The sequence below is a fragment of the Bombus pyrosoma genome, linkage group LG2 (assembly GCF_014825855.1).
Source record: "Bombus pyrosoma isolate SC7728 linkage group LG2, ASM1482585v1, whole genome shotgun sequence".
In the NCBI taxonomy this organism is placed as follows: Eukaryota; Metazoa; Arthropoda; class Insecta; order Hymenoptera; family Apidae; genus Bombus; species Bombus pyrosoma.
In genome coordinates, this window is record NC_057771.1 from 3,164,308 (window position 1) to 3,189,173 (window position 24,866).

The 24,866-nt window shown below is 33.3% G+C and overlaps 2 protein-coding genes across 5 annotated transcripts in view; both read left to right on the plus strand.

The window, feature by feature from the left end:
- Positions 1–24,866, plus strand: part of LOC122576660 (inositol-pentakisphosphate 2-kinase) — a 79,604-nt gene that overhangs the window by 12,870 nt on the left and 41,868 nt on the right. The window contains exons 3-4 of one of the 4 annotated variants that reach the window (XM_043747315.1): positions 13,611–13,733; positions 16,101–16,483. The exons of the other annotated variants lie outside the window; for them this stretch is intronic. The gene's annotated coding sequence lies outside the window, so the exon portion shown is untranslated. The remainder of the gene's footprint in view (positions 1–13,610; positions 13,734–16,100; positions 16,484–24,866) is intronic. 4 annotated transcript variants of the gene reach the window in all.
- Positions 10,332–10,816, plus strand: LOC122573697. The gene is made up of 2 exons (XM_043740425.1): positions 10,332–10,369; positions 10,431–10,816. Exons 1-2 carry the CDS (start codon positions 10,336–10,338, stop codon positions 10,814–10,816), a joined length of 420 nt encoding a protein of 139 aa, XP_043596360.1. The 5' UTR covers positions 10,332–10,335.

A 24,866-nucleotide genomic window follows, 5' to 3' on the forward strand; every position in this document is an offset into this window, starting at 1 on the left:
AGTTAACTGCGAAGCTTATAACCATCGATAGGAAACAAGATAAATATTCTGCACTAATGCAAAGTAAGGGAAACAAATATATGTACGACTTTTTAATTTATATTATAAATTTTTTATAAGATACTTGCTATCATATTTTCAGATCATCATATTGCTGTCATATTTCAGATTACGTACATATCATACATTCTTATAATTTCCCAAATTTTTTACTTTGAGTAAATATAAGAATAGAAAATATAAGGATAGGACAATACTTTATTGAAAACAAATGGACTGTAAAAATATAAACAAATTAGTCTTGCTTTTTATTTTAATTTCTGTAAATGTATTTCGTCCAAGTTGAATAAAATTTTATGTAAACGGTGAAAGTTGTATATTCTAGTAAAATTCAGAGCTATAATTCGTTAAAAGGTAATTAATGGAATGGAAACTATACAGACCTTAACTATACTAATTTAACTATGTTAAAAGGTAATAAAAAAATATAAGAATAATTTATCAACGAACCCTATTTACAACTTTCCATTTCCATGCAGCAGAATGTCCCGTAATCGTTTCGAATTGCTATTAGCAAACTTGCATTTTGCAAATAACGAAACTATAGAACAGAAAAGCAGACTTGGAAAAGTTTTACCACTTATAAACATATTGATAGAGAATTACCAAAAAATTTGTTCACCAGGCGAAGGTATTGTAGTCGACGAAACAATGGTTCCTTTGAGGAGACGACTAACATTCCGGCAATACATACCGACGAAATCACATAAGTATGGTATAAAACTATTCAAACTGTGTTCCACCGAAGGTTACACATGGTCTGCAAAAGTATATTCCGGACGACATATCACTGGAAGTAAGCAAGTTGGCATAGCTGAAAACGTCTGCATTGAACTTGCAGATAAGTTGCTAAATGAAGGACGAACTTTGTTCGTCGACAACTTTTATACGAGCTATCAGTTAGCAGTCAAATTTTAAATTTTAGGACGCATGTCGTTGGAACTGTACGGTACAACAAAAAATATATGCCCAATTTCGTAATGTCGTTGTACCAGTTGAAGAGAGGTGAAATGATAGCACGGGAAGATAAGAACGGTATTGTGATGCTCAAACGGACAGATGTTCGAGATGTTAGAATATTATCAACAAAACATGCACCCATTATGATTTCAAGCTCGAATTCTACATATCGCGGACGTCCTCCGAAACAGAAACCTTTGATGTGACCAGATGGTCTCATATGCCACTACGATACGGAAAAGCATCAAGTGGTATCGGAAATTAGCACTACATTTACTCTTAGGAACAACTATAGTAAATGCTCATATTGTGTACCAAACAGCCACAAACAGAAAAATACAGATAAGAAAATTTCGCGAAATTCTCGTTTCCGAATGTCCCGATGTGTCCTTAGAAAATGCTGTGCTCGACAACCATCGGAAGAAAACGAAGAAGGTGTCCCACCATTTAGAGATTCGTAAGAATCAGCAAGGCAAGCCTATAAGAAGGATGTGCTCCCTATGTTACGAGAAGAAGAGGCAAATTGTCACACGCCAAAAAGTGAGAAGAAACGTAAAAAAACTACAACATACTGTTCGAAGTGTCCAAAATCACCCCAAATGCGTTTGGAATGTTTTAACAAATACCATGCGACATAGCATAATGTAATATTTTATCCAGAATATAAATTAATAAAAAGTATGGTATAATGTGTTTTTAATCCTTTTATGTTGTATATCCTATATATAATATCATCTATTTAATTCGAACAAGAAGGGAAGCATGCCGTCTCCCAGATATGGATGACGTGGCGACCAACATGTTAAGATTATTACGGATCCGAGTAAATATGTTTAAACAGTTGGTGGCCATCTTGACCGAAGGATTATAATATATGGCAGGGTCACGGGACGTAACAAAACGCTTGTTTAAGAATCCTAATTTATTCTGACTATGTAATTTTCTTTTATTCTGTATGCAGGATTAAAAAGATTAATTTCATTTTATTATTACTAAATTGCAGATTTCCATGAATTTAATGGGAAATTTAAAGATGTACGAGTGTATGTACATAAATACATATAATATGTAAGAGTACATAAAATATGTGACATGTACCACTTATAATAATATTCAGTACATGAAACGAATCCATATTTAAGTTGTATTTCTGTAATCTTATTTACAAAAATCTGAAGTTCTATAAATATCCGCAGCTGATTCATTTAGTTTGCTAAGAAAGCTGCTAAGAAAAGAGAAAAGAAAATGAATCAGGATCTCGTATCATTTATCTATGAAATTATCGAAGTACCTAGATATGTGTATTATTGTGTATAACGGTACAGAAATCACACGTCGTTTGAGAGAATCTGTAATTTTGCAAGATACTGCCGTAGGAGATTCACAAAAATGACGCATGTTGCTTACTTGTATTTTCTAGATGTTATAGGTTTTTCAGTGATTAGTATTCAGGAAACGATGGTATTTTTCGTGGAGCACAGAGCACAGCCGGTGCTGGTAGAGAAAGTCCCGAACGAGCGCTCATGCGGGCGTGTCCTGTGTGCCTGTGTGTTCGACTCCAACCCGACAGATGTTTTTTGGAGGGTGGAGGCACCGTGCTTGGCCACCGCTGCCGTTCCGCTCCGCGCTACTGCCATCATCGCTACTATGGTGTATCCGTATCTTTTTCGAAAGGTTTCCCTTGTTGCCAGATCTCAGGTCCTTTCCTTTGTTCGTGGCACGATCAAAAAGACACTGCTCTCTCACAGGTCCCTCGGAAATAAAAACTTGTTAAACCGTTCTTGTTTTCTTCTTCTTTCCAATTCCAATCATAATCATTACTGTGATTTTCAATTATTTCTCTCTTTCTGTACCTCAAGACAATGCATCGTCTAGAAATTATTTCTCTGCTTTACAGTGCTTTAAAAATTACCTGATACCGATACCTGAACTAATACCTTTATCTTTTTTATATGAAACCTGTGTTCAGTTAAGATTTGTTTATTCTACTAATCGTAAGAATTTAAAGTAGTGTGTAAACAATGTTAAAAATAGAGTAGGAAATGACACTATTTGCAAAATGAAAACTTGGAAACTCGCAATTTGCTATATTCTGTATTTTCTATATTCTTCATGTTTAACATACGTGCGTTGGTTTCAAAGAAGCCAATACACGTTTTCAAGATAAGTTTTTTTCATAACTTTCATAAGTCACACATTATTTATGCAGACAAAATTTCAGAGACTCGTATCTAATGTCACACGCAAGTCAATATACTCACTTTCTTGTTTCATATGTGTGTATAAAGGAGTGAACGGAACAATTATCAATCACGATTTTATACATATGTATCACGGCTATTATGAGGAAAATGATGAAATATTTGCAAAAAAGATTTAACTTTACGTAGATACAAGGGAACGACTTAAAATTGCACGCTACAATGCTACAATGTTGACTTATTTTATCAAAAGGAAAGAGGGAATAGCGAGGATGAAAAAAATGTCGTTTGAAAATTATAACAGATACAAGATTATTTGAATTCAAATGACGCAATAACAGTCTACTAAAAGATGGATACAATGTTATTATACTCGTATGTACATATTTACATCTGTTATAAGTCAGCATATATGTGTATATATATATATGCATTTGAAAAAGTGAGAAGAAAGTTTGCTTTGCCTCCAAATGTACTTGGAAAATGGAAATGCAAAACATTCCAAATATAAGCGTGAAAACCTCTTCCCCATTAATCAATACATACATACTTACGTATGTATATGCAGGATACTTTATTTCGAGATCGAGAAGAGATGTTAGAGGATAGAAACTCGTGTCAAGTTATCTTTCGGAATTAATTCAATTCTTGGTAGATTATGCAGGTGATTACCAGTTGAATCATTGGATGAATAAGTCTGTGTATGTATGTATTATATATAGTGGAGTGAGGGAGAAGAGAAAGGAAAGAGAAGAAAGGAGGAACACAGATAATTGGGAATGCAAACGTTGCGAGGAACCGATACGATGACGCAACGACATAAATCAGGAAATTGATATCTTTCCGTCTGTCGTAGTTGGTCCTTTTCCTTTAGCATTTCTGCTGTTTCCACTTGGACAGACTCGAAGAAACACCACGATCCGACAGGTGTATTCTGACTTCTGATAACATTGACGGAAGTAAAATTTTTCTTCTGCTTACCGCTTCAAAATCACTTCATTATTATTACAAGCACTTTGATTATGTTCATCGTCATCAGAGCGTTTTGATTACATTCAATACTTCTTTAGCTATTTCTTCTTATGTTATAGATTATAGAGATAATTTGACCTATCTTTCGTTATAATTTCGCTAAATTATGCTAAAAGTTAATATTTGCTTGCGTTTGCAAGTAATCTCTTTTTCAATAATATCCGTTTGCTTGAACGAAACTTGCACGATTTTAGCATTGGGAAAGAGGGTAGTAAATAGTTGCATGAAAAAATGAGTGATATTTATTAGTCATAATTTAAACTTAGAACCGTGTGTACATTTCGTATATATTCTCGCATTAGTTTCAAATATTACCAATGTAATCATGATAAATCAATGAAAGCTTTCTGTGTTAGGTGTTGCATTATCTTAATGAGTCAATGTAGATATATCGTATAACGTAATTCTTCGATTTCAACTGGGCATCGTTAAATTATATTTCATTGCAACACAACGTCGCAATTGATCGGAATAGAGAATCTGAAACTCATATAGTAACTCTATGCGACATAGCGTGAAGCGAAAGATTTTATCGCGCGATTTCCTGTAAACATTTTCACGACAATTAGGCCAGTCCGGTTAGCTCGACCATCGCGTCGAACGAGCGATGGTGATGGCGATGACGATGGCGATGACGATGGCGATGACGATGGCGATCGATACATACCGTTACCGTTAGTTGAATAATCCCCGTCGACCCGTTTATTGTTGCTCGTTGTGTATATTGTTTCCAACTCTAACAATCGACCACATCGGCAACATTCAATGCCGCTTTTTCCTCGTCGAAACGAACCAACTTGGATCTCCTTTCGCAATGCTATGCCGGAATCGTTACAAATTATAACTTACAACAGTTACTAAAGAATAAGAGCGTGAGAAACGCGAGACCGTACACCGAGCGTCAATGAAATCCATGTTCTCCCTATTCTTTATACATACATAATATCCTCTACCTTTATATAATACTTGAGCAAAATTCTACTTTCTCAATTGCACTTTTGCGATTGTTCTATCTTCTATTTCATAGCTTTGGAATTCTTGCTTGTTTGATTCCTTTGAAAATCACTAATCACTAATCACTAACCACGTTTGAGTATCATCGTATTGGATAAAATACAATGATATGGTAATTATGTCCAGTATTAATGATAAATATGCTTGTACGCGTAAATAAAATTTATTTATTTATTAAATAAAATACAAGTTATTCTTTCGATGCATTCTAGAAGAAATTACAAATTTTTGTTATATAGACACAAATACCGATGATATAAAGTTATATGATATCAGCTGGACGCGTCCAAAATTCAAGTAACGAATTACGAATAGCAGGTTCCTTCTAATAATTAATTTCGGGCAGAGAAGATGTCGTTTTATTTGTGTAAAAATAAACTGACTGTAGATCGATTTTGCAGTAACGTAGGTTACATAAAATAAAATAGACAGGTGACGCAAATAAGAGACAAGAAGGGTTCGTAATAGGTCATGGGCTTACGTAGGGTGTAAATGGCGAATTATTAATAATAAAAATCGATTCGTTCGAACGACGCGATAACGCATTTTAGCTTTAGTCAGTCTTGAAGACTTGCGCGATCGAATTGTTGAAACGATCGTCAGATAATATTTGTCTATTTTCTAACTTTATATATTCGAGTATACAGTTCTTCGATCATTGTAATAGGCGATAAATAAATATTTTCTTTTATCCAGATTTCTTTCTGCTTTACACTTTATTATCTTGCGCGGTGTTATTCGTCATTAGCCACTACCATGCCACGTAACGTTTTGTACATTACTACCCTCGGTTTGATTGAATTTCTCGTTAACTAATCTGCACGAAGAAGAATAATTTGAAATCTTGCGTCAAGTGCTTTTCTATATATTATATGTACATACATATATTGCAGAAAAATGCATTTTCGCAAAGCTAAAATTTCTCCGATTCGTTTCCGTTCTTGAGATCACAACCGCATAATTTTCGATTTATTTTTACAGTGACTTATGTTGATCCGCAAAAACAAATATTTCACTGCGAGATTTTCTGCACATTTTTTGGATAGAACCTGTTTTGAAAGACGTACAATTACATTTGACCAAACAGTATAAAATACAAACAGCTATGGCTGGTGTATATCTATATTTGTATTTTATTTTATATTTTATATTTGTATTTTGTATTATATTATATTTGTAGTTAATGAAATTCTTATTCTTCTTCTTCTTGAATATCAGAAAACAGAAAGGAGTGACGTGGATATGTAGGTAAACGAGTAGTAGTTATTTGTGACAAATAATGGAATGCTTATTACCACCATCAAAAGGAAATGCGTAAGGGAAATTAAATACGAGTACGCATGTGCGATATCAATTAAGGGATCGTTATACCTTTGTTATACATATGTATGCTTTGAAGTTGGTTTCGAACGACGAAACCAAGTCAAGGTTAAAACAATAATCGTTTCTTCTAGTAACCGTTGATCGTTACATGAAACTTTATACATATTTGATTTGAGTAGGGCAGATTAATAAATGCTGGAGTAGAACTCGGAATGAGACTGCGAAATGTCCAGACAAAGGCCGCTTATTATCACCGTTATCCATCCTGATAACGGGACTTAGTTTTCTCAGATGTTTCTGTTTGGTGACTCGCAGAGATTCGACTTTTTACTCGCGCGTTTTCTTTAAGAAAAATCAACCGATTCTCTGTGACCTTCCTTTAATTGAACACGTTCCAGGAAATTTTACGAGAACAGAAATTGATTTTCTCCCTTCGACTGGTCGTGCTGGAAAGGTATTTTTCAGGTATCGTTTCCTATCTTCCAAATCTTCTCTGTCTCTGTCTCTGTATTTGTCTTTGTCTCTCTGAGGCAATGGTTTCTGGAATAAGTTGTATTTTGACTGGAACAAACGTCCCTTCGCTTGCTAAACCATCGACAAAATTGTAATGATTCCCTAAAAAAGGGACATGAATGTCGCATGCGGCAGAAAAAAGTCGATTTGATCTCAAAAATCGATAACAAGTGGTAATACTTGCTCAATTATTTTAACCACATTTTAACAATATTTCCATGTCTCAAGGATCGAAGAATTTTTGATTACTTATTCCAATAATCGACAACTTAGAAATCCATCTTTGGACAATCAGTATCCGAATAATTATAACCCCAATCAGTACACTACCGTAATCCCAGAATTCGATGAAAACGCAGCTTAATAGAATCGCATCGAAAACGGTTGAACTTTACCAAGATGTTGGACAATGGTTCAAGAGTTAAATAAAGTGCCGGCCAAGGAGGCAGAATATTTGAAGCGTGATTTTATAAATTGTAAATTATAAGTGTTTAATTGAAATTATAAATACGTAGTATTTGCACTTAAAAAAACACAGTTGTGTTTGAAATCTTTAAAAAGCCTCCATTTTGAAGATTTAAGATGCATCACTTAATTTTTCCTAACGAACTTTTGTTTATCTTCTACCGCTTTAACTTTAATTTGTTGTTATGGCTTGTAGCAGATGCGTTGTACACCCTGTATATTGTGTATAATGCATACATACTCGCACATACATATTATTGTACATATTATATATATATATTATATATATATATATATTATATATATATATATGTACATATTATTATATATATATATATATATATATAGATTGTTTGCACGCGACAAAGCGACTATAAGCTAAATAAATCCGCTTGTAGCATGTTCTTATTCTGTTTCTGAAGACAAAAACAAACGAAATTCTCTGGTGACGTCAATGAATCGTTATAATTTTACGAGTCTACGAGAAAGTTTGCTGAAAATTCTTTGAAACTGGCTGTCGATTTGGGTCAGTTCTAGAAGTCTGTAAGGTTGTTCTGTATTCTTTCTTTTCGTTTTCCTCTTTTTCTCTTTTCTCCTTTCTATTTTTTTTTTTGTGCTTTTAGTATAGCGCCTTTAATTGCACACGATACGTTGCGTTGTTTCGTATTTTATTCAAATCTTTCCAATGTATTTCTCTGCACAGGGAAAGTTACATGTTTGACAATAGCCACGCAGTAAATGTATATTTATCATAAAACATAAATTGATGTGAGATTAGTCTCTTTATGTTTACTCTATTTCTAATCTAAGGAAATACTGAAATTGAAATATTTTTCTTTTGTAATACAATTACGTATATAGGTACTTACTTAAACAACAGTCTATTATTGTTATATAGATTAATTATTTTTACATTAACTGTTTTTATGTTAATCTCACTTTTTACATCGTAACAGTGATTCGATATCATCGTAAAAATAATTGATTTTTCTAGCTAGTACATATAAATATACACACATATAAGTTACAATCTTAATTCATATTACATATACATACATGCATACAACATATTTTAGTCAACATGAAGCCGTAACTGACGCAAAAAGATATTTTGTCTTCTAGCTAGGCTTACTTTATTCTAGGCTTCTGATACGATAAATTTCAGTAAAAACTTTATCGAAACAACGAGAATCATTATTTTATGCTTCGCTTTTTACTTTTATCTTGTTATTTACGTTATTCGCGTTCAAAGTTTTTTACGTGACAAGTGATGGTTTTCTATCGAGTAGCCTCTCTCTCTCTCAACACTTTACTTTTACGTATGTATCTAGTAAGTTGTCCGATAACTTTTAAATTTTAAACGCGAATCTTGTCAAAAATTATTCTCCTGGAAAGAAATAACTAAATAGCTGATATAATTGAAATAATGCTGCGGCAACTTCGTTTTCTGTTTTGAAGATTCTTGTTTTTCATTCGTAAATCACATCCATTTGTATTGTTAAATCGAGTAATAAGTTTATCTTATACTTTATGTTAATCAGGTGATAATCTGGCAATCGGTTGACTATAATTTAAATTACCACTTGATTTATACGAACACAAGTCAAATTATTTGAATTAGGTACTCGACTAGTCGAAACGAGTCTGTACCTTATTTCTCTATTGTAAAATGTAGGTATTACGCCTGTGAGTTCGAAATCTCTTCGTCGAAATCATTAACTGAATTTGCCAAATTGACGATTCCAAGACTGCGGAAAAGTAACGAAGACAACTGTTTCGACCGTTCACGGAGAGACGCGATCTCGAAGAAGCGCGTCAACGGGAGTCGTAAATTCCCGTTACGATTCGAATAATTGACGCCACGAATAGATCGATCCCCTATTTCAATTAGGATAATAGGGGTGGCTAAGTGAGTATAACGCTGATTTTAACAGGTTATAATATATATATTTCCAACAATTAAATAACTTCAATATTGGATACAATTGTGCGTATGTTGACTGCCAAACTACGAGTGAGTATGGCCTGAGACTCTTTTCTTGTTGGTGATGATGTAACTTCTGTCGATTGACTGTCTTCGACTTGACAACTATGATGACTGACTTTTTACTGACTTGGACTGTTACTCGATTGTTACTCGATCTGTTACTCGATCTGTTACTCGATCTGTTACTCGATCTGTTACTCGATCTATTACTCGATTTGTTACTGACTGTTACTGTGGAACAAGTCTAGAGATGTGGTGACTGTTCTGTAGTTGTAGCTCAAGTCCAGAGAACAAGTGAAATTCGTTCTCGTGTTATTACGGAGGAAAGCTCGGGTGGGTGTGTTTGTTGTATGAAGAAAGCGGATTCGTTGCACACACTTTTCTTTAGGAAAGTGAGGGTAACGATCCGCGATGCCCATTGGTTATGACCAACGTTAATGAATGAGAATAGGTGGATGAAGCCTCCTACCAACGTGGTTCATGTATGACATTGTTCACGCGAAAACCCGCTTTTACCATTAGGTCACTACCCGCTTTCTCTGTAATTTGTAAGAGCGCACAATAAACCTAAGGACTGTTTTAAGGATCATCCATAAACCGACAATACTTGCAGGATTAAAGATTCCTGCAAGATAATAAGATTAAGTTATAAAGATTACGTTAAAAAGATTCTGTTTATGATGGTTCTTTAGGTTTATCGAGGGTCTGAATAACAGTGCGTAGGCCTTTGGCGGCCAGATAACGAGGGATGGCGTGCGAATTGTCTCACGCGACGTAACAATGACTGAAACTACAAGAGATCGTAATCGTCGAGGTTCGTAGTTTCGAACTCGGATTGAGCATCAAAATGGCCGCCAATATTGTTTCTATCGCAGGTTGCAATAGAGAAACGGAACGAATCAAAACGAACAACTTTCCAAGAGCAGTAGACAGCTCCGGGCAATTTATTCGACATTATTTCGATTTAAGTAAATATACAGCAGCGTGGCGGTTCGGCTCGAGAGAAAGTCTCGAGATAAGACCTACTCTGTGCAATGTATTAACATTAACCATAACCATTAACCTAGTCTCCCCCGGGAACGCTCGAACGGGAGGCTTCTGTTCATTAACACCGACGCTCTTCCAGAAATTTCCTTCCCTACAGACGCAGAAATTGGAAAACTGTTTTGTTTTCTGTCTTGTTATTGATCATCTTGTAATCTCAGTTTTAAATAATTTCAATACATTTTACTTATTTGATTCGTTTCCCTCGAACAAATAAATACTTCAAACGAATTCGTTGAAATATTCTTCCCTGAATCTTATTTTATTTTATTCCGATATTGTACATTATATATGTATGTATGATATATGCATTTACATCATAAACAATAAAGTCAAATTATTTGACTTATCTTACAAGAAAACATTTTCACTCAAAATTCTTCACATTTCAATTACTATGTAGAATAATATGTAGAAAAGTGTATAAATTTATATGTTTGTTATTAAGTTAAATACGTACAATGTATGATTTATACGAAATACGAAATACGAAGTATGATATACGATATACGAAACAAAATTCGAAAATCCGTACAGTATCTGTTACCTCCCGTGACCCTATCATATACCAAAATCTATCCATCGGTCAAGGCGGTCGCCAGCTGTACAAATATAATTAGTCGGATCCGCAATAATCCTAAGGAACTGTCGTAAAATAAATGTTTATTTGCAAAATATAATGAAAAGTAGAAATCTGGCAATTAAAGTAAAATACATATGGGACTACAATTCTATTTCATTAATGTAGAATTGTAGAATGTACTTATACAAAATTTTTCTTCCTTACAATAGGATTAAGATTCCAAAACTTTCTTAAAATTACCTCAGTTAATTACATAGAAACTACAACTATAACCATAACCACAACAGACAATAAAGGGGTAAAATCAAAAGAATAGATAATATATATATCGTTATGCTTTGAATTTTTGACCTAATTTATTCACTTTCTACCTGACCATTGTAGAACATTATACGCGTTGGTTGGCCTCGTCTATTAGTGAATAACATTTTTTTTATCTATCAAAACCATTAATTGTTCTTTCTTGAATTTTCGACGCTATTTTTCCAAAATTAACATCTCGTTTTACCGTTTTCGTTTTTTATTATTATTATATTATTGACCTAATGCATACATACATATTCAATATTCGCTTTTGTTAGTTCAGCTTTTGTATATCGTTTAAGTGTTCTGATGTTTCATTATTAGTTGAGATAACAATTTTAGATAATAAGATGGCAAGAGTAAACGAGGGTTCCTACTCATCGATCCAATATTTCTTTGTTTTTATTTATAAATAACAATTTTATTTCTAAATTACTATTACTAGCTGATTAAATCGTCAGTTTTTCAAGTCGAAAAGTCACGAAACTTTGTCGTATATGTATTATAGTATATGTAATATATATGAATTGTAGATTATAATTATTATTAGTTAGTGTTTACTACAGTGTAACGATCTAGTAATGTCCTACGTCCTACGTGATCAGTGACACGTCGAAATACTAAAATTTCCTTAATTGTATTTTGCTGTTTACTTTTAACATTGTTTTCCGATCACTATTCTGATTACAAATTGGTGGTCCATTTTTAAACATGTCTACTTAAAAGAAAAATGTATGTTTTATGTATCACGAAATTACACGTGAAAATTATTTGACTAATAGATCACATAAATGAATATGAATAAAAGTTAATTTCAAATTTCAATATATAATAAAGTTTGCTTTTTTATTTTTCGAATAGCAAGCGAAAATAATAATAGTGACGAGTCATAAACCAGGTATTGTCACCATCACACAATGTATAATTTAACATACACGCGTTTCCAATAATGGTTCTTCATCAGCCCTTAATCAGCTCTTAATCAAACACTGAATTATGAATATTCAAAATTTTGTTTTAGAATTGTAGTCCTTGAATTTTTGTTAATACGGATCTACTTCTCTTGTTTTTTATGTCAATTCCGTACAAATAATCCATAGAGATTATACGCGCGTCGTATTGTAGTTTACGATGAATATTCATATTCTGAGAATATAATTGCATTCTCATGGTGTTAATCTTTGGTCATGTTTATGCTTTATGTATACGTAATACTATTCGGCCCCCAATATACATACTACATACATGATATGCATTCTCGTTCAATTTTTCACTCATTGTCAGAAGAAGAATGTACAAGACACATTTGATAAGACATGTTCATAGCCCGAATACATTTTGGTTTTCTTTATAAATTTCCGACAGTTGATGTAAAAATAACTTTTATAAACAGAGCTGTGATCTTTTTATCATCTCCATTATTTTTCATCTCTGTTAAATTTACCTTTTAGCACAATTTTTCAATTGCAAACAAAATACACTACAAATGATTTTCCAATCGTAATAAAATAAGAACGAAAAGTAAAAGAAAAAGTAAAGTTATATGTAGTTACATTCGTAAGGATTACTGATAAACAACAGAATTAACTAATTCGTGTAATTATATGTTGTTGTATATAATATTATACATATGTAATATTTAATCGATAAATTGTATATGTAATTTTTCTTGCGAAGCAATATGATAAAATATCGACTGTAGGCTACAATAGCGGAACGCTATTAGCAGAATAAAATAATATTTCAATAATGTGAATAAATGAAGAACTAAGAAAAAGAATCGTATTAACGTTACAAGAGACGCCTTCTTGACGAGTACCATACATATCTTCCGTGATCGAAATAAAAATTTTATTACACGACCATTATTTCACACGTAAATATTGTTCAACACAGACGAAACAACAAGCTTTTACTTTTTACATAAAAAAGTAACTCACTCGAGTTTCTGTTTTCCGAAAACAGGAGACGCTACTCGTTAATCTCGGTCAATGCTTTGAGCTGTTTCTGATTACGTACTTTGTCGCTTTGTAAAGATTATCAATATTCTTCTCGCTTCTTTTACCTTCTATCGTTTAAACTATAAACCTGTGTATAAGTATAAGAGAATCTCCGAATTTTGTAGCAGTAAGATATACTTGGCGGAGGCTGAGCACCGCTTCCGATCTACCGCAAGGATCAGAAAGGAGGGGAAGAAAAAAAGTAGAACGAAGAGTTTTCTTCGAGTGGAGGGAGGTTCCACCTAACAGTTAAGTTACCGGCCCTGATGGGCTTCTTCGACTTGGACCACTGCACTCACGTTCACGTTCACGTTCGCGTTCACGTTCGCGTTCGCGTTCACGTTCACGTTCGCGTTCGCGTTCGCGTTCACGTTCACGTTCACGTTCACGTTCACGTTCACGTTCACGCCCGTACACATGCATGGCCGCGCGTGCGCGCGTCTCGGACTTCATTTTCAATCGCACGACTGCGACCGCTTGAGCTTAAGAATTCAACATCTAATTCTCTTTTATTGTTAGCCTTCCGCACTTTTGATCCTCTATTTAACTTGTTCCACACCTATTTCATTGTTTGCCATACCAGGATAATAGTAGGAACAACGAACAATCGATTCTATGGCACGTAAAGTAACACGGAGAAAATTCATCTACATGAAAATATAGAATAGGATTACACGTTTTTATAGAGGGTTCGTTTATCATATCCTGAGTCGAATTATCGAGTGTTTTCGGAGTTTTTTGTTTTCGGATCGATGTTGTTTTATTAACTAAAAATATCAACTAAAAAATTTGAAGCTTCATATTTTTGCATAATCGTTGTGAAATGAGTAACTCTGTAGGTTTAACCGATAATCAATTTCTATCTTGCAGTTTTAATGATAAAGGCGTTTGTGCAAGTTATCATTCTGTTTGAAAAACAAGGTAAAAATCTGTCGAAAGATAAATCCGGGCGAGAGGCAGCTTTCGAAAGTAAAACCATCTATGTTTTTCGTCTCTGATTTCTATTTATTTCCAAATCAAACGGCTAACCGATCCGTGGTTTGAGTTGAGCACCTCGAGCGCGCCAAAAGAAAAGTAGGATGCATCTACAAAACAGTTAGATGGCCCTGATGTTAGTAAATCGCCAAGCCTTCACGCCTCCTTTCGTCTTGATACATACACTACACAGTACACATGTGCTATATTCGATTTTTTATCTACTTGTAGGACTCGGACTCTCGCGTGTCGTATTTTCATAACTTCCTTCCACTCTTTTATCGTAGGTAGAAAAATTGATCTCAACCTCGATAACTACTTATGCAGCTAAATATAAGTACATATTTACATTGTACATACGATATTAATGAAATCAATACATATTTTCAATCGCGAATTATGTGTAATATTCTCATAATTTTTGCTTAATTTAATACTTTTTAACCGATCATGTACTGAAATATATATAGAATGAAAATCTGATTGAACAAAACCTTTGTTTACTTAGATATTATGTGCATCGAATGGAAACTATAGGGAGCAGAAAATACTAATCAAACATTAGATTAAGAATGTTTGTATAATACGATTGATAATTAATGAAACATATAGTGGAACTCTTACACGTTTATTAATACATATTGTCCTTTGAATAATTTCTCCAATCTATAATTGATCGCATACTAGCTGGCTTTAAATGTTTATTACAATGAGTTTGTATTAAACTCTTCAAAATTTAACGCAATTTTGATTTTCTTTGCAATGCATAATACATAATACATAATATGCATGTACTACATGTAACATGTATTACAATTTCCAATACACTTAATACTAGAACCATTATACGTACTAATTTCGATGTGTAGGTACGTAAATATTAAATATTTATGATCAATTTCAGAAGCTCCTATTGATTTTATTGCTAATGTGAGCGATTTTTATAAATAGCGAATAATGTAAACAAACTAGGTAAATAATAAGTGTTACTGTGCAATATATATAAGTATAAGAAAGGAGGAAGAATAGAATATAAGGAAAAGTTCGTAGTTGTGAAAGTATCTGATATTACAAAATTAGTCAAAATGACGATACATGTTTTGATAGCCAGAAATGGACGCAATAGAAGTAGTTATGCGTTGCTATATCGCTATATCGCTATATCGCTATATCGCTATATCGCTATATCGCTATATCGCTATATCGCTATATCGCTATACCGCTATACCGCTATATGCTGTTACTCGTATATATGACACTTTTTTTACCATTTTGAACATTACGCGTGCTTATTCTTATGTCCGTGTTGAATCTATCAGAAATAGCGAATTAAATCCGCATCTCTGCACAGTAGATTGTTTGAACATTGCGTTGTATAAGTTGTATTATACGTAGTTGGGCCACACAACTGACCCGACCGGTTTCACAGATCGACATCCTCGTTTCCTCCGGACTGTCGATCTCTGGTCTCTCGCTTCTACTCCGCATTCGTGCTTCTTGACATGTTTAGATGCATGCTTAGATACGTTGATGGTATACATAAATTATAGACTTTCTAAGATGTAGCGAGAAACTCGTAGGCATAGTCATTGCTTGGATCTAACAATTTCTCACTACTTTGTTTCAAATTTATTTTTTAGTTGGTAATAATGAATCGGAAACTAGTTGCTTCGTAGAAGAAGGTTGGAAAATTGACCTCCCTAAATGAATCGATAATCTCTTAGTCACACCGCGAAGTAGTCGAGCGAAATTGGTCCATTATTGTGTGTCGGTTTACGAGGTGTATCCAGAAACTCGAGAAAGGAAGGAAGAGACGATACTGAAGAGGCAAAACTGGCAGAAGATGAAGAACAAATACGAGGAGAAGAAGAAGGGATACGAGTATGGAGTCAGACTCTTACCAACCGCAAGAAAACTGTCCTTCCTGGCATGATCTTCTTCGATACAAACCTGTCGGCAGCTTGTCAGCGCAGCGTGCAGGATATCGTATGCGACGCGTTTGTATTCTGGCCAGATAAAAAAGGTGCACGCTTTTATAGGTTTCCATATGCGGATCGTTGTGCGCCTTTTTTATATTTTTACAATCGTGTAGTCTGCTTTTGTCCATGGAAATCCATTTCTACTCCCTATATTCTACAATTCTCATTTTTTGTAAAGCTTGTTTCATTGTATTCAAAGCTACTGTAAAATCCACTTTACCATACTTGGCATGGTAGAAAGTATAAAATATAATATATAAAGTGAATATTTATTTGAAAACTTATCTAAACTCTATCTGTTGACTTATACTTATAATTTATAATATAGATAATATCGAGAAAAATTCATGGTATGGATTAGAATTTCAGCTCGATATAGATACATATAAACTATATTTGTGAGAAATTTTGTTTAAATACTAACTTTGACTCGAATTCTTCGAATTGGGGCATTATCAAATACAAATTGTGATAATGTTACAATATCTTTTAGCCGATATAGTGCTAGAGCCTGCTCTTACTTCAGTTACTATCAAAGGGATTCGTAAAACAAGGGGTTCAATTAATAATTCAATGATAGGGTGTCAATTCCATTGTTTTCTCTGGAATAGGTTATACGTACATAAGTATTTGAATTCGAAATTTTTATAACAGTATGTCAATATCACTAAAATGTGTACATATATAAATTAATGGGAAATCAACATTTGTCACCTTTTTATATCGTTACTTGCTGTATAGTGTATTTATCTGCCTCATAGTGTAGAAATTAAGTAACTCGAAGATGAAAAGCTTTTCAAATAACAAAACTGTTTCATAGAGCTTGGCATCTACAAATATCAATTTTGTCGTTGTAAGTTACTTTTCAAACATTCAAATTTGATTGTATCGCATCATTAGAAATAATAGGATACTTTTGGAGCAGTAGCGTTACGTATTATCCGTATCTTTCGCGTCTTTCGTGATATCTTTTTCTCAAAATTTAAAAGCGATACTTGCAGTAATATTTGTTTAGTAAAAAGTTAATGGGAAATTAATACTTTTGGAGCGAATTTTGCTAGCTCTACTAATCAGCGTATACCAGGTTGAAGCAGCGCTATTGATTTTTAGAGAAGCAAGCCTGCTGGCTTGTACGTGGTAATTCCTCCTTTCCCCTTCGTCAAGTTTTCGAGAAGGGTCACTCCATAATTTGAATATACAGCACCCGTTTATACTCGTGCCGGCGAATTTCGAGTTTGCTATATTTGACCGACCATATGGTTCGTTTTACCCTAGTCGCCCCTAGCCACAAGGTTTCAGGCATTCCATTCGTTTTCTGCTTTGCAATACTAATTTCGTTGAAAATCATTCGACAGTTTTTGAGCTTTTCATATTTAGGTACAAACATATTAGGGATAATACTTTCTTAAGAGCTTTTAATATTACATGTGATTATTTCATATATCCTGATATTTTTTACACGTATATATACATATTACAAAGAGAACTATATTATATTTAAAATTAGTATTTACTAGTAAAATATCGCTTTATTATTAAACAATCGCTCAAAAGTATTCGAACTCTTACCTATCTTCGATAGCGTGTAATTTAATTAGAAAACCAAACTTTGATTTTATTATCACGATTATAAGCAGGTACATATGGATGCGCGATATTAAGGTATGATAAAATTAATTTTTAAAAACTAACGTATGGCATTTGTGTATAGCATTTGTATACAGGGTGTACTATTATAATTCTAAAACGAAAACCGATATCGATAGGAAAAACTACTCTTCAAAATTTATTCGTCTTTCAACCTTCAACAAATACGATATGTTATAAAAAGCGTTCTTAATACTGAACATGTTTTTCCCGAAGCGTGATTTCTTGTGCGGAAACCTGTATTTAAGTAACGTGGACTCTAAGGACGAGCCACCATCCTATTTTTAAATCAACCCTATGACTGTTCGTTGATATTCGTTCGTTGTGGAAGTTTGCCAAGCTGCGAAAATGCTATAGTTGTGATCTCGATGACTGCAGGTTTAGTCGGAACGGTTCGGGGAGCAGTTCTTGATAAACACTTTAACGATAAAGCCGCGAATCCTTCGCTCTCTGCAAGAGGTTCGCAAGCGTTAGTAATAGCGATATGTATGCAGTAAAGTAAGCGTTTGGACGAGATCAGTATCGCTTCCTCAGTTTGTATGTATTTGCGCAGCTATGGCTTCAAAAGTTATTACAAGTCATCATATTTAGTGGCAAAAAGTGTGACAATGAAAAGAGAAGAGATTTAACAAATTTTAAACCTAGCAAATCTTCATATTAGATTTTGATAAATTTGAATTGTTCAAAAATTATAGTCGAAGGACAGAAAGTAACACTGAACTTTTTATTTGAACATTTGATCAAAAAATAAATGAGGAAAGATAAGTAAACTATCGGATATTCACTTATAACAATAAATAATAAGATTATCATTGAGATTTCGATTTCAGAACACGGTTCATTACATTCTTCAACATGTATCTAATTTCTAATTTTCCAACCTTCAGTAGGTGATTCCTGTAGAATTTTGCGAGCTAAACACGAATCTGCAAACCGGTTTTTCCTAAACCCTACAGTTTTCGAGAAAATCAATTTTAAGAAGAATTGCATATTTTCAACTTTGGAGATGTTGTGTGCTTTTACAGTAACATTATCGAGTTGTGATTGAAACGAAAAAATTCTGTAGCCTCTCCTGAATGAAATGGTATGTACTGTGATTGCATTATAAACATTTATAGGTGTCTAAATGCACCGTTTTTTATTTACATTTTCCGATTTATTCCAAAGGCACTTTAGCTCTTTAGTCTAGAAGAAAATCTAATATTAGATAGAACAGATAGAACAGATTTATGCTAAGGAAAGCATTAAGAAAAGCATTAAGAGAAGCATTGAGAAAAGCTAGAAAATCACCTTTTCATTTAAATGCAAAAGCGAAACGTAATACCATATTTGACAGAATACAGGGCGGCGACAGTGGTAATCAATGTTGACGGATGCTTTGCTTACCGTTCGGCATACCGGAACCGTTAAATGTGCGCGGTCGTTAGCCGCCGGCATTGAGTACCATTGCCGCAGCCACATGTTTTGCCAAACTTTTTCGTTTTTTCATTGGAATCAAAAGATGACTTTCTAGTTTTTCTTTATGCTTTCCTTAGCAAAAATGTCTGCTCTATCGCGTAATAATGTTAGATTTTCTCCTAGTCCTTTGATTTTTTAAATAAATCGGAAAATGTAAGCAAAAAGTGGTGCGTTTTAGGTGTCTTTTTCGCCTTCGTCATCATTTAAACGTATTTAAATATTTAAAATGCAGTAACAGTACATATCATTTTATTCGAGAGAGTTCACAGAATTTTGGCGTCTCAACCGCAACTCGATATTTGTTACTGTAAAAAGCATAAAACATCTTCAACGTTGAAAATTTGCAATTTTTTTCAAACCTGATTTTTTTCAATAACTGTGGCTTCTGGGAAAGAAACAGTTTGCAGATTTGTGTTTAGCTCAAAAGTTTACAAGATTCATCTACTGAAGATTGCATCATCGGAAAAAAGTTAACATTTGTTAAACAGTGTTATGGAATTAATACTAATGCTATTAATTAATACCAAATTCTTTTATAATAGCGTAACAGTAACAAATTTCGTAATAAAACACAAATTGGAATTTTATAAATTGCAGATAAGTTAGCTATCTACTGTATTTGATGTGTATTTGTAAAATTACAAAAACAGTCAAACAACTTACAAGAACATACAGGCAAGTCTGTAACCTATAATTATTTGTTAATTCAATTCACTAATATTCTTTGTTTCCGTATGAATAATCGGATATATTTGTATGGTAGAAATATTAGATTTAGTTGTACCGTAAGATTACATGTGGAAATTACATCTACTAAGCTATATATACTATACGTACATATGTATGTTTCATAGATATATATACTTGCAACCCTTTCTTTTGTAATATAAATTTTAATTTTCATTCTGGGCTATTTCTTATCTTACTATGGATAGTAACCAGGCGTGTGCCGCCTTTAATCGTTGTATCGTGAAAACGGATTCTAGATACTATATACTATATATTATACGCTATAAAAAGAATATAAAATGAAATTTTTTCCTCCGAGACTTAGTTTTCGAGATATTCAAAATTGAAAATTTGTCACTTGCACGTACTTGAACTTGGTTAATTATCAATTGGGCACGTATAAACGACCAATAGGATGTTATTGTAGATGCAAAAATAAGTAAAAAATTGAGAATAACATTTTTCCGTTTAAGGTTTCATTTTCATGAAAATACAGTTTAGTTAGGAATCGGCCTTAATATACCACGCGTATGATACATTTTCAAATTTATTTTTCTCGAAAACAAAGCTTCTTGTGAACAAGTTTTATCGTACATTTTCGACTTACTTTCACACGTAGAATAACCTCCTGTCGATTATTTAGTTCTGTCCAGGCCGGAATTTGTCACGTTCAATTATACCTGATGAATTTTCAAACTTGATCTTTTCGAAAACAAAGCCCCGAACGAACAAATTTTACTGTATACTTCTCTCTTATCTTTTCACAAAGAACCACCTCTCATCCGCTTGACGTGTTTTTGGGTCGCCTGTATATAACCTGTACATACATTATTATACATACCTACATATGTATTGAGTAGTGCCGATTATTTCCACCATTTAACTGTATAAATTAAATGATTGTAGGTTCGATAAACGTACATGCTCTACTATTATTTTATTGACATGCAGTATATTTAATTTTTTTTTTTATTTTTTTAGAAATGATATTTCTATAAATCGTAACATACATTTGTTCAATCGTGTTCAATCCTTGTATCCCTCAATCATTCCGTTTACGCACTTAAGTTATTATATCGTCACAAGTGCATCAATACAATTACCATTGTTTCAGTATCTACATTTACACTATCACGCCTCTATCAGTAAAGTGTAAACGAAATTCAATTATCTTTAGTAAATAATAATTATGCACACGGATGAATTAAAAACTAACAATATTATATGTATGTATGTATGTATATAACAATCAGTAATAACAATAAGTACTAATTAATATAATTCATACGGTATCCTATTGCATTATCGCTCGGATGCTTAACAACAACAGTCTGTGTATATGTAAATGGTTGTATAATGGTTGTATAATCTTAATGCCGTTGCCGTTAAAGGGTTAATTGCAAAGGACATTGCAGTCGTATCCACCTTTTAATTCTGCGATCTTGTTTTAACCTTAAACTTGACGAATTGAAAAGTATATAGATTTCCTTGAGTAGGTGACGTAACTGTTTGCTTTAGTATCAGTATCTATCACAGATGCATCAATGGTACGATATGATGCGTCAACGTTCGCAAACATTTGCGAGCGTAGTATTCAGTGCTCGTGGTCATGCGCGTCACGTTAATCTACCGGTATTCGCCGGTATTCTTCCACGGCGCGTCGTGTCGCGTTGCGTCAGATAGAGACGCGGTTTTGTAGTAGCAATAATAGCGGTACTTAACACATCCTTCTATTCGACCGTGTAATTAGCCTCAGATAAAAGCATATTATTCCCTATTTTCGATTTATTTTTGCATAAGATACTACCACTGCTTATATGTATACGATATATGTATACGATACCTACATTCTGTTGATTGTAAAGATGATATTTGTATTTACGTGTTAAAATCTATTAGTTCTAAAAATATATTCGTAACATTTCGTTTTCGACTTTTAATCACACGAAGAGTTAATAGTGATGCTTCTTATTTATCAAAAAGAATATAAAATATTTAGATAAAAAAATTAATTATCTACAATTGTTTCTTTTAGAAGTAGACATTTAGATTGAAAAATTTCACCTAGATTGATCGGTTCGGATATTCACGATAGTAGTGCATACGAATGAGTTTCATAGTTATCGTAGTTCGCTTGCTGCGATCGTTCATAACATAACGTAAGTAAAATACGAAGCAACGGAAGTAGTGATTCGTTAAAATATTAAATCTATTCGTGTATCCTGTGCTAAGATGATTTACTGTTAGCTGATTACAAACGGCGACTACAAAGTGCGCCAACTATTTAAAAGGAGTATTTAGGCATCAATCGTTTAATATTTAACGTTTAACGTTTATCACAATGTTGTAGATGTGTATGAAACTTTGATAGTGACTTTGGAAGCTACAAGAAAATTTGTTCGTGTTGAAATGATTTGAATATCTTTTGTATAATAATCGTCTGTTAAAAAGCTAACATAACGAAATGTTATAATATGACATATATGGTTATATATATAACGGAATAACATTATTGCCTAGTACCTATTATATATGTGTATAATGAAGTAAGTACTCAGATTTAGAGTATTCGAGTTAAAAAGGTGATAAAGTTTTAAAATTTCGGATTATTCTCATATGTGTTATGAGTTATTACAATTTATAGAGATACACAAAAACATATTATCGCAATGAACAATAATTACACAAAAACATGGCTATAGGTTACTGTAGGTGACTATAAATGACTATAAATAAATGACAAAATAATGAACTGTAGTACATATGTAATTAGCCGAAAAATGAAAGTAATATCCATGCACTCATGTTTAGCTTTCTGTTGTAAGTGGTATTAAAGAACATGCGTCACTTTCGCCGAGTCGTGGTTGGCAAGAAAAGGGGCAACTTGTAAAAACAGGTAAGTAAGTACGTTAGCTAAATTAATGAAGAATGCAGAACCAGCGGCAATACACGATTTCTCAATATGTATGGAAACTTTACTCGAAACCTGTCCATATACGCAGAGAATGAAGCCAGCCAGAATAATCTGAGTTTATCGATCGACTCTTAGTTGCCAACTTGGCAACGGCAAACTCCCGGAATTACGAATGAAATGTTCTACATAGTGAAACAGTTGGCAAATCAGGCCTGCTTTTCATACCTTTGCAAGGCCCTTGCCATATTATACCTTTTATATGGTATACGGAATTCCATCTTCCTTCCCGGATGTTTTATATTTAGCATCTAATTTTCCCTGGAAACGATTAATTACGATCAACATTATATTATAGTATATTATTACTATGCGAATAATATTGAATTATTTGTTTTTAATTAGTATGTCATTTCATTAAAAACGCGTACTGGTAGAAAATGTCATTTATACAAATTTATACAAAGGAATATGTATATATATTATATTATGGCATTATAGAAACGCGTGGGGGCGAGCAATAGAGAATAGAGAAAAGTACCTCCATTGCCCTTGTGACGCTCTGCGAGACTTTCCAATCCACTATACATAATGTGTATGAGGATTGCGCTAGTATAGCGGTCCAAACACGTTTCTGAATATCATATACAATATTGAAAATATACATACATACATAAATATACATATATATATATATATATATATTGCACAGTACACACAGAAACCTCAATCGAATCGTCTCTTCTTTGCAGACAGTTCTTCACTGTTGAGCGTTGAGTCACACAGACGAGCGTTAATTGCACTTAAGACTATACGATAAAGCTGGACGGAAATGCTCGATACCTTTTACCACGAATCCCGAGTCAAGCTTGAACGCAATCATACCATTGTCATTATACCGTTGTACAATATCGGCAATTTGTTCGCGCGCTCTCTCGTAATCCGTGCAACGGAAATTTAAGTCTGTTACATTTACGCGAAGCTCCTATATAGTTCCATGCAAGCAAACAATGCTTTGAAATCGTTCTACTTGTAATTGTGATGAGACTGTGACAATTAGTTGTAAGCTTTGAAAATCATTGATGATCTAACTTACATAATTTCATTCGACTAATTCGTAAATTAATTTACAAATATTTATGTCAATTAATTAAATTAGTACACGCTAATATTCTAAGATTTTTAGTTTCTCACTTCTTGTCTTTTATATTGAAATTATGAAATCAAATGTTTCCTGCATAAATTGCTTTCATACATACATTTCTTTTCATAAGTTTGAAATTGATCTTTTTTTTTAAATCATTTTTTAAATTTTAAATCATTCCAATTGTAATCGCGGTTATTCAAAAACAAACGAGGAATAATGTGTAGAGTGCAGGAAACAACGTCCATTGCGTTCAAAGCTGCACGATTTATGTATGTATGCGTATGTAATTCTGGCTTCCAGAACACCCTTCCATCAGTGGTTCCCAGTCAGTTATTGGACATTTGCATAAAATTTGGAATGAACATTTCATAATTTTCAAATTTTATTCCATATATTTTGTTCTTTTTCAAAATAATAAGTGATAGAAATTACGCGATTCTAAATGGTATTTGTAGATTTCGATATTTATAAGAAAAAATTTCGTTACGTTACGTTAATATTTTGATATGTTGTAAACGCGAAAGACTGAGAGTTA

What these genes read in the sequence shown, in the direction of transcription:
- LOC122573697 (XM_043740425.1), top strand. Translation starts at nt 10,336, where the DNA reads ATGACTGAAACTACAAGAGATCGTAATCGTCGAG. An exon ending in AAGAGATCGTAATCGTCGAG is followed by an intron (nt 10,370 to 10,430) that starts GTTCGTAGTTTC and finishes TTTCTATCGCAG; the next exon opens with GTTGCAATAGAGAAACGGAA.